The sequence below is a fragment of the Brienomyrus brachyistius genome, chromosome 14 (genome assembly GCF_023856365.1).
Source record: "Brienomyrus brachyistius isolate T26 chromosome 14, BBRACH_0.4, whole genome shotgun sequence".
Taxonomy (NCBI): domain Eukaryota; kingdom Metazoa; phylum Chordata; class Actinopteri; order Osteoglossiformes; family Mormyridae; genus Brienomyrus; species Brienomyrus brachyistius.
This window is the reverse complement of record NC_064546.1, coordinates 11,442,731-11,457,665: the sequence shown is the minus strand read 5'-3', so window position 1 is coordinate 11,457,665 and position 14,935 is coordinate 11,442,731. Positions and strand designations below refer to the sequence as shown.

General features: G+C 45.4%; 1 protein-coding gene across 6 annotated transcripts in view; it reads left to right on the top strand.

Annotated features, from left to right (window-relative positions):
* cdc42bpaa (CDC42 binding protein kinase alpha (DMPK-like) a) overlaps positions 1-14,935 on the top strand; it is a 68,553-nt gene that overhangs the window by 28,081 nt on the left and 25,537 nt on the right. For all 6 annotated transcript variants that reach the window (XM_048973979.1, XM_048973980.1, XM_048973981.1 and 3 more), the window contains exons 3-7: positions 1,172-1,255; positions 1,611-1,706; positions 3,278-3,426; positions 13,168-13,261; positions 14,652-14,852. In XM_048973979.1, coding sequence (XP_048829936.1) covers positions 1,172-1,255; positions 1,611-1,706; positions 3,278-3,426; positions 13,168-13,261; positions 14,652-14,852 — 624 coding nt within the window. The remainder of the gene's footprint in view (positions 1-1,171; positions 1,256-1,610; positions 1,707-3,277; positions 3,427-13,167; positions 13,262-14,651; positions 14,853-14,935) is intronic.

Here is a 14,935-nt window from a genome sequence, read left to right as displayed (position 1 = left end):
TTAATGTAATTTTCAATTGATATTAAAATTGTAATATTTAGGATTAAGTGTTCGACGGTACAATGGGTAATTTGTAGTAATCTTGGCTTGTTATGGTGAATTAAAAACAAAATAAAAGTAGATTTAACATGAAAGATACAGGACTATTATGCATTATGTTGTTTGTGCTCAGTACGGTCTGTCATTAGAGTGGTTATGGAATAGAGTATCCGGCTGGCGTTTCCCTTAAGCCTTTGGTATATTTAATGCTTGTCCAAAACCCTCAGCCTGCATGGGTACTTGCATCTCTAAGAAATCTTGCAAACCCTAGAGGATGGCGGGGGTGAGACTCTGCGTCCCGGTTTGAACTCGCTACAGAGTGCCGAACATGCACTCCTGGAAGGAGGTGTATCGCAATGTGGCATTCGCTGATTCTCCCCCTTTCCACAAAGCCAAGCTTTGTTGTTGCTACCTTAGCTCAACGGGAAGGCATTGTGCTTATGAAGGTCATTGGTTCAAATCCCAGGAAGCGCACACAGATTGTAACCCTTCCCTCTACTTCACATCACTGTGGATGAAAGTGTCTAATAAATGCGATTATTCATTGTAGATCACATTTTCAATCTTAATGCACATCTTCCACTATAATCTTCTTTGTAGTACCAGCTGTGTTTTGTGATGGTTCCGTTGTGCTCTTGAAAACACCAGAAAAGTTTTAGAAGTCATAGTTTTGAGAGGAAGGATACAGTCAGGCTGGATAAGGTCTTCTGGAACACATCTTGAAAACAAATTCCTGAGAATTCTTGGGGGCAGATGCACCATCGAGAGCCCAGGAGGCTACCAGGAGGTCCTGACCACGTCCTACTTTCCTCATGCACTAAAATGGAGATCGCTCCCAGAAGGAATGGATCGTATGGGTTCCTCTTGTGCCCTCTCCAAGCCTGTGCATTGCATCCTGGGATACTAGAGCTTGTTGCCTTGTGACAAGAACAGGCTTCTCCTTTCCAATATTCCCTGCCGATGGAGGGTTTCTCTAACTAGGCCCTACTGAAGTGCATGTTGTCAGGCTGCTCAGCCAAGCAGAAGGATGACCCATTTCTAACGAGTACTGGCACAACTTGTGGTCTCCTAAATTCTGCTCACGCTCCTGTTACGGGCTGCCATCTTAAGTCACCTTGCCTGTGCCCTTCAGGTGGCTGTGGTGAAGGTGAAGAACACAGACAAGGTGTTCGCCATGAAGATCCTTAACAAATGGGAGATGCTGAAACGTGCCGAGGTGAGGAAGGTTTGCGGGTACTGGGTAGAGTGGCTCGCTAAGAGCCAATGACGGAGGAACACGTAAAATGCTACATGTCATATGTCTTGTATAAAAACGATCCATCAAATTCAGTTCAGTTACTGTGTTGAAGTTTGGCACCGTCTCAAATCTCCTAACAAAGGATGCAGACTTTTCTAATCTGCTTGCGCAGTTTACAACGTCAAAGATAAATAACGGCAATTAGCATAGTTTTCCCAATAAGTATAGGGGGAATACATAGCGCAGTCACACCCAGTGTTTGTATATCATATGAGTTCCTGTTGGAAAGGTTGCATCGGTTTGTATTTATCTGATCTGTCTCCTTTCCGTGTAGACGGCCTGTTTTCGGGAGGAACGGGACGTGCTGGTAAATGGGGACAGCCAGTGGATTACGACGTTGCACTACGCCTTCCAGGATGACAACTACTTGGTGAGCCCTAGTTACGACTCTCATAGCACTTGTGGACATCCTAGTCTCTACATTCCTAGTCTCTACATTCCTTCCCTTGCCCATTAAAACGATTTGTTTCTCCTTTCTTGTTTTTTTTTAAAAAAAAGTAGGCATTACTAGAGACGCACAAGAAATCGATTAACATATCAGTATCGGCCAATGTTCGTTAAAAATCAGAAATCTACATCGGTCCACTGTGTACATTTTTGTTTACTGACAGCCGATATTTGGACTTTAGTCAGTATTCAAAGAGTTGAAGACAAATTGCTAAAATACCATTTTGGCCTGAAAATAAGTGGGGATTCCTCTCCCCCCCCCCCCCCCCCCCCCACAAAAAATTACATCTAAAAACCTTGGTCGTTTTATATTCATCATACACATACAACAATAGATGGGTAAATTAATCTGCGTCCTAGCCGTACACTTTAAAATGTAATTGACAAAATCCATGTCCTTTTAGCCATAGTCTCGTAGGAACAGTAATCGCTCTTTCTGTGCTCCGCCTGTGCAGAGTCTTTGAGGCAAACTTTTCTCTAATCCCGCCTGCTGTCCTCCATTTATGGACATTATTTGTAGCCACGGGATTGGTCAGCAGGACTAATTACGCAGCTCCTGGAATGTGGTGCCCTGCGCTGTGTGTATCTTTATATAGTGTAAATGAATGTGCGTAATGTGCATTTGTGTATTTATGTTAACGATAAATGTCATAACTGTGCAGCGTTTTCTGAGGAATGTGTGTGTTGTTGGCGTGTAACTGTGAGTGCTGTGTAAATTGTTGACTTCCCAGTCTGTGCCGTTGTTAATATTAGACCAATAGTAGCTGTTAATAAAGCGAGTGTCTTTCATTTTAGAAGAGCTGTCATCTCCTTTATTAGAATCACTCAGCCACTTTCCCCAATATGCTTTTTGCGCTCTTAATGTAGGTCTGCTGCATTGAAATCATTCTGTGCCCTCTGGGGTTTTGGACTTTGTCATATTGACTATCAATCCTTACTTCCCTAAATAATGCATTAGTTTGTTGGAATGTATGTGGTTTAACATGCTTTTTGTAATGCGATTACCTGTGGTTGCTTTTTGACACTGATATGGTTAACTTCTTGTATATCCTTGTCAAATAAAATATTTTTACTTTGTAAAGATGATTTAGTATTTCAGGATCTGATGTGGTTGCTGTACATATTTCTAAAATCTTACACTGACATCATTCTCACTGTAGCTTAGAGGTTAACCAGTTATCAGTAATGTTAGGGAAAAACACGTTGGTTACTGGTGTCGGCCAAAATTTCCACATTGGTGACCTGTAGGTGTTATTTCTGTGTCTTGTGAGATTTCCTGTAAGACAAGAACATTCGTGAGTATAAATATGTTTTATGTTAATTCCCATATTGTCACTTTAGACAAAAAGTGATCAAAAGAGACAAACTTGGAGGGACTCCTGATTGAGCAGGTGCTCAGTTTAGTCCTGGAGCCATCACTGAGATCATGATGACTTGGGATGTTGACGTGGGAAACTTGGTGGAGATTTTCTCACGCTTGGCCATCCCCTGCAGTACCTGGTGATGGATTACTACGTGGGAGGGGACCTGCTGACATTGCTCAGTAAATTTGAGGACCGGCTGCCGGAGGAAATGGCACGATTCTACCTGGCCGAGATGGTGTTGGCCATAGACTCGGTGCACCAACTGCACTACGTCCACAGGTAGGACCACTGGGGAGGGGCGGGGCTAAAGTAGGACTTAGACTTAGGTCTGAGGTCTCTGCATCACCTCCTGTCTTTCGCAGTGTCCTCTGTTTCTTCCCATTTGATGTTAGTTGCTTTGAAATCAATGTAGTCTGTCTGCTTCCCGTCTTTCTGCTGGTCTCCACCATAGCGTTGTCTTAGAGTGGTTGCTCTTCAAGGACAAACAACAGGTGTCCGGCCAGGCCCAGTCCTCTTTTTGCAATGACACCTTGCAGTCTCTTGAAATCTCTCTTTATTAGAACTTCATTGTGACACCATCACGGTACAAGACCTCAAGTATTCTTCATGAAAGTATTTAGTCTCTGTGCTGTTTTCGTTGTCGTTTTCCCTGTTTCACTGGCGTATGTCGTAGTTGGTATCACAATAATCTTATACAGCTGTAACTTTAGTTGTGACATTTTGGGCTGAGTGTGATAGACTGTGATCTTCAGAGCAATTTTTTGTTCTAAAGAAAGAACTGAATCCAAATATTTTTAGCTAATGTCCTTGAGATGGTCTGTAATCCTAAACTGGTGCTTGCTTGTGGGAGGCGTTTAATGGTTACTATTAGACTAGCTGCTTCAGTGCAGTAAAAGATCACTGACGTTATAGCTTGAAAAGAATATAGTTACTATTTTAAATTAAAAAGGAAGGTTATTGCATAAGTGGTATTGATTTCACAAGTCGCTTCTCTAATTGGTGGCAGTGTTTCCCTGTGTTTGTATGGCTTTTTGAATTCTTTGTCTTGATTTCATTAAATCTGACATTTTTGCTCACACTTCCTTATTATACGTTGGGTTGTGACTGCCATGAGTTTCGTGTAAAGGCAGCTTCAGATGTGGTCCTGGTTCTCACACAGGCTTTGATGCTTCTTAGCTTCGCCATTCATTCCCTTGGTGGGGTGTGTTGTCTTTGACGTTTTTAGTGGTTTGAAGGGTGTAGGGGAAAGCCCCCGTCAGCATGCTGAGCCGGGGGGAGAGAGGGACCCCCGCTTTGTCACTGCTTCCCGTGGGACTCTCCTCACCCTCCTTTTTCTCGTCACTTTTCACATGTGCACTGGCTCTGATGTTGTGCTTGGAAACATCCTGCAGTGTTTAGAAGTGGCTCCAGTGGTAATGGCCCTCCTTTGCAGCACTGGGCTTATTTTTGGCTGTTAGCTTGACATTTTGTTTTTATTTGGTTAGGGTATTGGTACTTTCGTGAGGCAATTCTCTCTCTGGTTCTAATGACAGGGTGCGGATGTACTGCTGCCCCCCCCCTCCTGCTGGTGGGAATTCACTCGGGGCCCTTTGCAGAGGGCCTACAGAGCACAAGCCCCTCCCCTAAAATCTCTGCCAGGCTTACAGTGCTCGTGCCTGTATAATTTAGGTTTCTTTAGGGCCCCAAGTGGTACAAGGGCTTCGGAACCCGATTCTCTGCAATGCCCCGTTTCAGAAGGTCCGAAAATGCTTCTGTGTCAAGGGCTGCTGAGCTGCTCCACAAGCCCCTTGTCCCAGGACTCTGTTGCTCACAGCCGGAGGGTCAGCTCAGCCGGGATAACGGCTTGCTGTGTGGCTCCACACAAAATACTACAATGTATGATATGTATGAATTTCTGATTTAATAAAGTAAACCCTCAGATCTTTGAGTAACTAAGAAATAAAATTTCAAATTTAAGCCTTGAAAAAAGATTTTTCCTTTTGTACTGATGCCGCTTTGGTGACGTGTAATAAATGTTGAAAGTTCTGGAGACTGATTTCCTTAGTATGGTTTCTGTTTCTTATATATGCCTGCTATATATATTTCTTATATATTTGTGCTTTGCGCTGTAATATGATTTTATGTTGACCAGCTCGCCAGAGACTATGCCAGAATTTACTTTTGACTCTATCGGAGTATGATGTAGTGTCCTGGGTAAACATACTGAACTGTTAAAAAATATTGTGGAAGGTAATGAGTGTGTTTTTAGTTTGTTTTATTTTTCTGAGCTGTAAGGTATGGCCCCCAACCCCAGTGACCCTGAACAGGACAAACCAGTACTGAGGATGGATGGATGGATGGATGGATGGCTTACGGTGCTGTGTGTGTGTGTGTCAGATTTTTTTATTAATTAATTTTCTTACAGGGTCTTCAGTTTATTGTGCGGCGCCCAAAGCAGTACGAATGAAAGAAGGATCTGTGACAGTAAAATGGATATTTTCCCCCGTTTTGAAAGACTTTGGAAGCTCATTGGTATGACGCCTCTTGTGAAGGATAACTGGGTCGGTGGACATTTTGAAAAGCATTTGGAGCAGGATCCCTGGAAATATAAAGATGAAAAATGTTCTGAATATATAAGATACTCGCCAGATATCCTGAACACGGAGGACTGAAATCCCCAGAGAAAACTACTGAGTCCTCAGTAGCTACAACCCACACAACCAAGCCGGTAGCGGAACAGCAAACCCATTAGGCTGATGTTTGGAATGAAGCGGTCACCCTGGAAACGCCTTGCGTGCTCACATCACTGGGAGTGAATCCCCAACGGTCTTGTGTTGGCAGCCGTTGACCTTGTAGCAGAGGGGTCACTCTGGGAGGGTGCACTCTTATTCTGCCGGGGGGGTGTGGAGGGTGGTAAATCAGAGTTTACGGCAAGCCGTTTGCTTTGGGCCGGGGAGACGTTCATGTGGGCTTTTAACCCAAGTCCCCACAATGTCTGTGTACTATGTACTCTATATACTGTACATTGTGTATATAACTCCAATCTGGCAAAACAGATATGTATAGTAGGGAGTAACATGACTCAACAGAGTAACAATATGCAAATGAGGTAATCATATCCTTCACAGTTTGACATACGGGTATCTTCATGCTCTCTCTTTTTCCGTCTGGCTGCATGGCTAGAGAGTGAGAGTGCAATCTACTCACAAATGGCACTGAGCATCTGCCCCGTGGATCAATGCCTGTTCTGCTAGTCAGAGGATGAATGAGTCCCACAGGCCTCCTCTTGCCCCTGATCATCTGATTCTGGGTGTTTACGCCACCATGGCTTGGTTTAGCTGCTTGTTCCAGACTCTTAGCTACTACTGCCTTGCAGCATTTGCATATGTATTTTTATCGAATCGTTTTTGCTATATTGAGTTTCGTGCGGTAGGTCGATAGCTGGCATGAAAAGGGTATTCTTGGGTGGTCTAGGTGATGGGGCGATATTTGGAGGACTGTCTGACGTGCCTCAGATTAGTGCTGTAATGGGGAGAGAGGAGTTTGCCACTAGCAAAAAGCTTAAACACGAGGAGGACGTCGTTGGGACTTCGCCCTCCCGTTCTGCGCTCTGGATCGTGTGTTGGACAGTGTTCAGTCTTCCGGAGTCTTCATTCAAGTCAAGTGGCTTTTATTGTCATTTCAGCCATATGCAGTAATACAGTACGTAGTGAAAGGAGACAGCGTTCCTCCAGGACCATGGTGCTACGTATAACACTACATCAACACAGGACTAGTGCAAGTGTGTAAAAAGGGCAGGCATTGCAAAAACAGTGAGACACGAAACAGTGCAATAGGAGAAATAGAGGAGATGACAGTAAGACAAGTCCTAAGAGTAAGACGGGCTGAGTGTAAAGTGCAACAGTGCAATAGGTTGTGCAAAACGTTACTGAGGTAGTGGACTGTGTGTGTGTGTGTGTGTGTGTGTATATATCAGTCGGTCTCTGATTGTTCAGAAATTTGACGGCTTGGGGGAAGAAGCTGTTTGGCTGCACAGTCTGGCAGTGAGAACCCAAATGCTCCGGTACCTCTTGCCAGAAGGTATGTTGTTGTCATTCATCTTCACTGTAGAACTTGAATCCAGTTGGGATGATACTTTCTGTGCTTTTTTTCTCTTAGCTTACGCTCTTTCACAGACCCTTTCGCACAAGGGCAGTAGTGAGCAGTATCCATTACTGTATTTAGTCACAACACTAGTCTAGTTGTAATCACGCCTGCTGTGATAGTCACCGGGCTGCTCTGTAAACACAGCCTGTCTTACACCATCCCTAAATATGCATGAAGTTTCACAGTCCGAGTACCTGACACTAATTTGCAAGAGAAATTTTGCAGGTGTTCTTACAGTTAAGTGACGTGTCTGTTTCAGGACTGAACAGCCTGATATCCATGTTCTCTAAATGAAATGTGTGCTGCTTAATATATTCCTGTGATGGTTTACTATAATGAGGATATTGTGTAGTGGCTTTTGATGGAACGAGCTGTACTGAGACTCACCAGCTTTGGCCTGTGTGTTTTCACTGCACCCACTGGCTCTTAGCCTCCTGTTCGGCTTTATGACGGCAATGCAGGGGCCTCCAGCAGTGTCATGTGCAACTTGGCTAATCCATTTTTGGGAATGGGTTTTTTTTTTTTTTTTTTTATTTCTGATGAGCCGGGGTGTGGAGTGGAGACTGCATTAAAGTGCAACATAATTACTGCCTGTTTGGTCCAGGGAATTATTTTCTGTGTCGGGCCAGATCTGAACTTCACCAACTCAACATGGGTCGTTTTTAAAAGACCATTTTCACATCCCATGAAAGCTACAGTAATCACCTTGTTAGATTCAATTTTTTTTTTCTTTTTTGAAATGCATGCAGAAATAAATAGATTATTATCATAATAAACATCACACTTTGCCTTTTGGAGTATTGTGTACGCCCCCCCCCCCCCCCCCCCCCCCCGTGCATGTACTCCCATGTCAGGAAAGCAGGTCGCTTTAAGGCCACCAGCAGCCAAATGCCCCTGCTCTGTCACCTGTGCCCTTCGCCGCTCTGATTGGCTTTGTCCTTCTGACTACTTTCGAAAAGAGAGGGGTGTTAAGAAAGAGGCGCAGCACTGCATGCTGGGATTTCAGGGCAGGTTTGCGCCGGGGTAGCGTGCGTCTATCTTGCGTTCACTTTCCCCTCACGGTCTGCTAAGCACTATCGCAGGAATGTAAACAAAGTTATCTAAGCAAAACCATCCAGACAGGACGTCTTCTAAACATCCCCGCGTCTAGATGCTAATTGGTTCAATCAACGGCAGCCTCTGGCCATTGTTGGGAACGTATCACAGAAATGACAAGAGGCTTGTTTTTTTGTATTGTGATTCGATTTTGCACTGATGTTCTCAGAACCCCTTCTGTATCAAACTTGGGTGTTTTATTCTTCTCTGCCTTTTATTGTATATTCTTTCACGCCGTCGTTCCCCTAACCTGTGGCATGTCGCTAAGCAGCTCTCTTCCATGCTGAGAGGCTCCTGCGACTTGAGTTGAGTCCTCTTCCTCCGCTGCGGGTGTGAGTGTGAGTTGACACGATTGGCCCTGGTCGTGCCGATTCCCCCTCGCAGTCCAGAAGCGTGCAGCTGGGCTGATTGGCATCTCTGGAGTGTTTGTGCCCTGTGACCGGTTGGCGTCCTGTCCGGGGTGTTACCCCTGCCTCTTTTGCCCCAAGCTCTGATCATGACCAGGATAAACAGATGCTTGGTGGATGGATGTACAGAGAGATAGATCTCTGGTTACATTTGAAGGAGATCTCATCCACAGTACTGGGCCAGGTAATTGGGAGCCCCATTTTCTGGGGAGGGGTTGGGGTGGGGAGGGATGTGTGCCCTCAGGCAGGGGGGGTTGTGCCACAAGCCCATTGGCAGATGTTAGCATTAATGTGAGATTGTCCCCCCCACTCTGTTGGGACCCCCTTCATCTCCCAGGCTCCTCATCCCTGTCCGCTTGATCAATTACCGCATAGGCAGAAGATGATCGATCGCCACAAATGCAGAAGATATTGCACATAATTGTAGCTGTCATTCTGAATAATGTCCTCGATATGTATTTCTTTTGTAAATCGGCGATAACGGTTATTAACAAGGATACAAGCAATCTTTGTTATAAAACTGTATACATTTGTGAGTTTGACAGTCTTCGCCAGTCAAAATGTTTTTTTAAACACTGATGTGAAAATGACATGACTATGCTGTATTTTTTAAGAATGTCACTCACACGGTCTATAAATTTTGGTCGTGGCTTATTTCATGCTGATGTATCCCAGTGTATTAATATGACTTGATTTATGATGCTGAAAGTCCCTCGGGGAGGCTGAATGGTGTCCAGTGGAGCAGCTGGGGGTGTGGTATCATATCTGTGTTTGTCAATAGCGTGTGGGTGAGGGGCTTAAGGGTCACAGGCTGACAATGTCCCTGATCATCCATAGGGGGCGACCTACGTCTGCCATCTCCCGGCAACTGGATACCATCCTCTGCTCACTGCCGTTAATGTTCCATATGGGCAGGCCTATGTCCCCATTCTCTCTTTTTTTCTCTCTCTCTCTCTCTCCCTCCCCCCTTTCTGTCTTCCTGTAGTCACACCGACTGAGACAGTATTCATTCATTAACTTATCGATTGGCTTTCAATGCACCAACCTGGGCCTGGCTAAGTTAACACACCTTGCATTTATCCCTTATCTCTTTACAAACGGGTTCACACGTCGGTTCAACCGAAATGTAGAATGAAGACTGTTGTTCAGGTACCATAAATGTGCTTTAGGCATGTTTTCAAGTAATCATGCTGTACACATGTTGCGGATGTTTTATACTATAAAACACACGCTCTCCTTGTTTAGCGACCAAGTCGTGTTCCAAATATCTTTAAGTTAAACGAAATGGGAGCTAGGAGAAAGTCAGGGTGACCTTGGTGTGACTGTGACTGTGCTTACGACTTTTATTGCGTTGCGTACTCAGTTTTTTATCCTTTGTGAGGTGGACATTTTTACCAGCATTTTGAACATTCGTACTTCGGAGATCTCTCTCACTGTCACAACGTCGTTGTCAGGCATGTGAAATTTAGTCGTTAATACAAGCATTGGTCAGAAAATTATCATCTTTTTAAGTTAAATAAATGTTGCCAGTGGATGCTAACTGAGGTAGTTGCTAAATGAGGGGTGGTTGTAAATTCATAATGTAGAATGAAAGGTTTTTGATTTTTTTTTAAATCCCTTTGCAGATTCCAGCTGTTGTCAGACGTTTTTGCAGCTTTGGGTGTTTATTGAGTATTTCAGCCTGAGGTGTAACACCGACAGCTTGGCAGTCACAGCAGCGATTGATGGATCCCCAAACTTGCCTGGGGGGGCGTCGGGGTGCACGCCGACTCTATGGGGAAATCTGCCTGCCCCTGCATTGTTTCCGTGACGGTCTGCAGTGCTCTTCAAAGACGTCCTCGCGGGCAGCCAGATGGGCTCAGTCCCCAGCAGAAACGGAAACTATTTAAGATGGATGTGCTGAAACGTGCCTGAGATGTGGGTCAGAATGCTTTGTGATGTTAACGGAGGCCGTATTCGGGTTTGTCTTTATGGCTTTTGTTATGTAGGGTAATTGATTTGCTATTTTGTTATAACCGCACAATGGCTGGTACTTTGCGTTTCTGTGTAGCACGGTGAGCTCGGTGTTTGACAAACGAAGGCATGCCGCTTAGCTAATCTGTGTCCGATGTCCTCAGCAGCCGCAGTTTTGGCTGTGTGATCTTCCAGCACCTCCCAAATTGAGATGTTGCTGGGGGGGGTTTATCTGTCTGCTTCACTGGATCTGTCCAGATGATGCAAGGTGGCTGAACACCCCCCCCCCCAACCCAGAACAGAACTCTGCTCCACGCACCTGCTGGCAGAGGAAGTGCCGCCTGTCTGTCGTCATCTCCTCATGGACTAACACTTCCTGCTGGCCGACAGTGCACTTCTCATGCAAGCAGGAAGCCACCTACTGGTGTACTTCTGTTACTGCACGTTTTTGTGCTTCTTGCTGTTTAAGCTGCGGGCTGTGCTGACCATAGTCTTCCTTTTATTATTTTACCTTATCTAAGCTGTATAGATTTTGCATTTTTGTATTTTTTTTTAAGTATTTTCAGAATAAGGCAAGACCAAGTTTTATAATGAATATGTTCAAGCATAGCTTCAAGTACTTTGAGTCCATCTGGGTTCCTGATTATCTGCTCTTTAGGAACCATGGTGCTGCCACACTTCACCTGATCATTATACTCTCGGGGGGGGGGGGGGGGGGGGGGGGGGGGGGGGGTTAGGCGAGGGTGCGAAGCAGACTGACTAGGGGGAGACGTAATGAGCCAGAGATGTGAAGGGATCCAAATATAAACGGTTATTGAACACCGGTCATTTCGGAGGACTCTCTCATTGGCCCCTTTGACTCTCGGAGGGGAGGGGCATCGGCATAGCCGACACGGAGAGCGTCCCACCCACTCACAGGAGCGATCGCGGGCCGTGCGGATTTTTGGGATTGTTATGGGACGCCTGGCGCTCGGTGTTCCCGTGGTCGGCCTGATTCACGTTCACGCCCGTTTGGGAGGCTTCCCAGCGACAAAAATAGCAAGTCGGTGTACAAGCATGTCAAGACTGAATAGTATTAGGAGTTTGTTTTGTATGTCGTGTACAAATGTGTTGAGTCAGCAGGAGGCTTTGAGATTAGAATGGATTTGTTGCCTCTCGTGCCACGTTTGAATCATGCAGCATCTCTTAAGCTGAGGGCGAGGCCCTGAAATTCGCACAAAGCATTCTGGTGCGTAGACCATAATTTGTAACGTCGGGCCGTAGATTAACGCCGCTTGGTGTGGCGGAACGCAGAGGCGACGCCTCGCATAAATGGCTCGAGGAACCGGCCCGACCGAGCGTGACCGTCCGGTCGCACGTGAGCCGCTTCCAGATGCCGGCAAGGCGTGACGTAAACCTCGACGTGCCCTTTGAATGTTTGCAGGAGGAAAAATAAATAGTCTTAGGGAAACATCCCCTCCTGAAATTCAGAAAGGAATTTCTGGCTCACTGACATTAGAACGTCTCTGTTGAATAGAAATATGTCCCACATCTGTGGTCAGATGGTGCTTAATTCTTCTGGGACAGAATCTCCTCGCCTCTGACTCCAGAGAGCATTTGGGGGTTTAATAAGGAGTATCTGCTGGGTAACTATACCCCCGGACCCCACCTCAGACTGAATCATGACTGTTTGACCTCTTCTTGGTCTTCTGAAGCCATGTTAAACGGCAGGTTATTTTAAGAACATCTGTAGTTCTTCTAGCAGTACTTTTAATCCACATTTCAATGATTCAGTGGCCAGGTTTATGCCACTCACTTTCCCTAATAGGGATTTCCATGAACTGCATTGTTTAGATTCTTCTCTTAATGGTCTGGAATGCCAGCAAGCCCAGGGGAACCTTAATCCTCCCCCCGTGTTCATGTTGTACTTCTGCATAACCCAGCTAACAATTTTTCATTCTAGGAACATTTATCGAATGTTACAAGTTAGGAATGGAAACGTTCAAAGTGTCCAGTTTTCAGATGTTCCCAGAACGTTATCCCAGTACTACAGCTAAGAATAACAATGTTTGAACAAATAAAGGGCGTGTTAGAGCCGCGGGTAACGCTGCGCTTTGCACCTGTAAGGTCATGGGCTCGAGGCTGGATGCCACCTTCACAATATACACATGTAGTTCTAATATAAAATTTCTTTAATTATAACATTTTTCAACAGTAATTACATTAAAACAGTGTTGTTATGCTAACATTGACAGAACCTTTGTTAAAATTAAAATCTTGGGAACAGCGTTTTATTAACAATACCGTGAGAACGTTCTCTGCCAACTTTGAGAACTTCAGCCAACGTTATGTAAAAGTTCTGGGGACGTTCCCCATTAGCTGGGTGCAGACCTGAAGTTCCGGTATGTATTAGAGGTGCTGGATCCCTGTTTTTATGCAGATATTTGCTTTTCTTCCTCAGGGACATCAAGCCGGACAACATCCTGATGGACGTGAACGGTCACATCCACCTGGCCGACTTCGGCTCCTGCCTGAAGCTGACAGAGGACGGGACGGTGAGGCCCAACCCAGTTCCCCGAAATAGGAACAGCATGTCTGCCAAAACCTTCGAAGTGCACAGTGCCTCCAGTGTGCAAACGAGCCTCCCAGCATCACCCGGTGCTCGCTGTCACCTCATATGTGGCGTAAAGTTCCTCTTAGGGAAGAAGGGCCCCGTTTATGAATCTGGGCCCATTTAAATGGGCTCGTTTTTCATACACATGCAAACGAGGCGCAGCAGCTTCACCCTTATACCTTCACCCCCAAAGTGGAAACCAGTCTAGATGTTTAATGGCCCAGTGTGAGACTCTCTCTTGGGCTGCACTGCTTTCTGTGCACGGATGGCATTGTGCTCATTGTATGTGATCAGAAGGTCACATGTTCAGGTCCCCGAGTCGCCAGTGATTTTGCAGCTGGGCCCCTGAGCGAGGCCCTTAGTCCCACATTATCTTCTCAAAAAAGTGCTTCGCTCAGATAAAAGTACCTGATAAATAAGCATGAATGTGAGGAAGTCGGTCCTCCCCAATCTGAGCTGGTTTACTCCTGGTGTGTGTGTTCTGTGCTCCACTGCAGGACCAATACCCTAGACAATACCCTAGAATGGCTTCCTGATTGTGATGGAAAGTAACTGTCCTGCATCGTTTGACCGCGTTTTCCCTCATTTCTAAGTAAATTCATGGTGGGAAGGCGGCACTTAATCGCTTATTCCCATCTCCTCCTTATGCATTAATTGTGACATTACATGTGGCACGTGGCTCGGTGAGTTCGGACACTGTGCCTGGGACTGGAAGGCCGCTGGTTCAAATCCCAGGGTCAGCAGAATGTCTTCCCCATTGTGCTCTCAAGCAAGACCCTTAGCCCCCAATTCTGGGGCGGGCTGACTGTGCTTCCTTAAAAAAAATCTGTACCTATCTATGTGTATATTTAAAGTGAGCGCAAGATGGGATATGTAATGAAATTACAGGACCGACAGCATGGGGGCAATGGGGGGAAAATAAATGGTGTGTGTGTATGTGTGTGTGTGTGTATGTATGTATGTATGTATGTATGTATGTATGTATGTATATATGTATGTATATATGTATGGGTGAAGTCGCATATCAGATAAATGAAGAAGTGATTACACAGCAACACAAGACATGTAACCATAGCCTCTGTCTTGATATTTGTTCATCCATCTTACAAGCACGTTCGTTTTTTTTTTTCTTCTTCTTTCCCTTTCTTTTAATGGCAAAGACATAAATAAAGATATAACAGTAGTAGCACAGGGATAAAATAACAATCACTTTTGAATTTTGGCTAAGATCAAGTGTAGTAGTAAAAAAAATTTCAATGAATTCTCTTCTCATACTTGGCAAATCAGACTTCATTTCTTTCCTGAGCCGGTCCGTCTGCTTCCTGCGGCAGGTCCAGTCCTCGGTAGCGGTCGGCACGCCGGACTACATCTCCCCGGAGATCCTGCAGGCCATGGAGGACGGCAAGGGCAAGTACGGGCCTGAGTGCGACTGGTGGTCGCTGGGGGTGTGCATGTACGAGATGCTGTACGGGGAGACGCCCTTCTACGCGGAGTCACTGGTGGAGACTTATGGCAAGATCATGAACCACAAGGTGAGCGGATTCACTCCATAACCAGGGGAGGCGGGAGGAATGAGCACGTTTGTAAAGATAACTGTAAGCTTTTAGTTCTCATG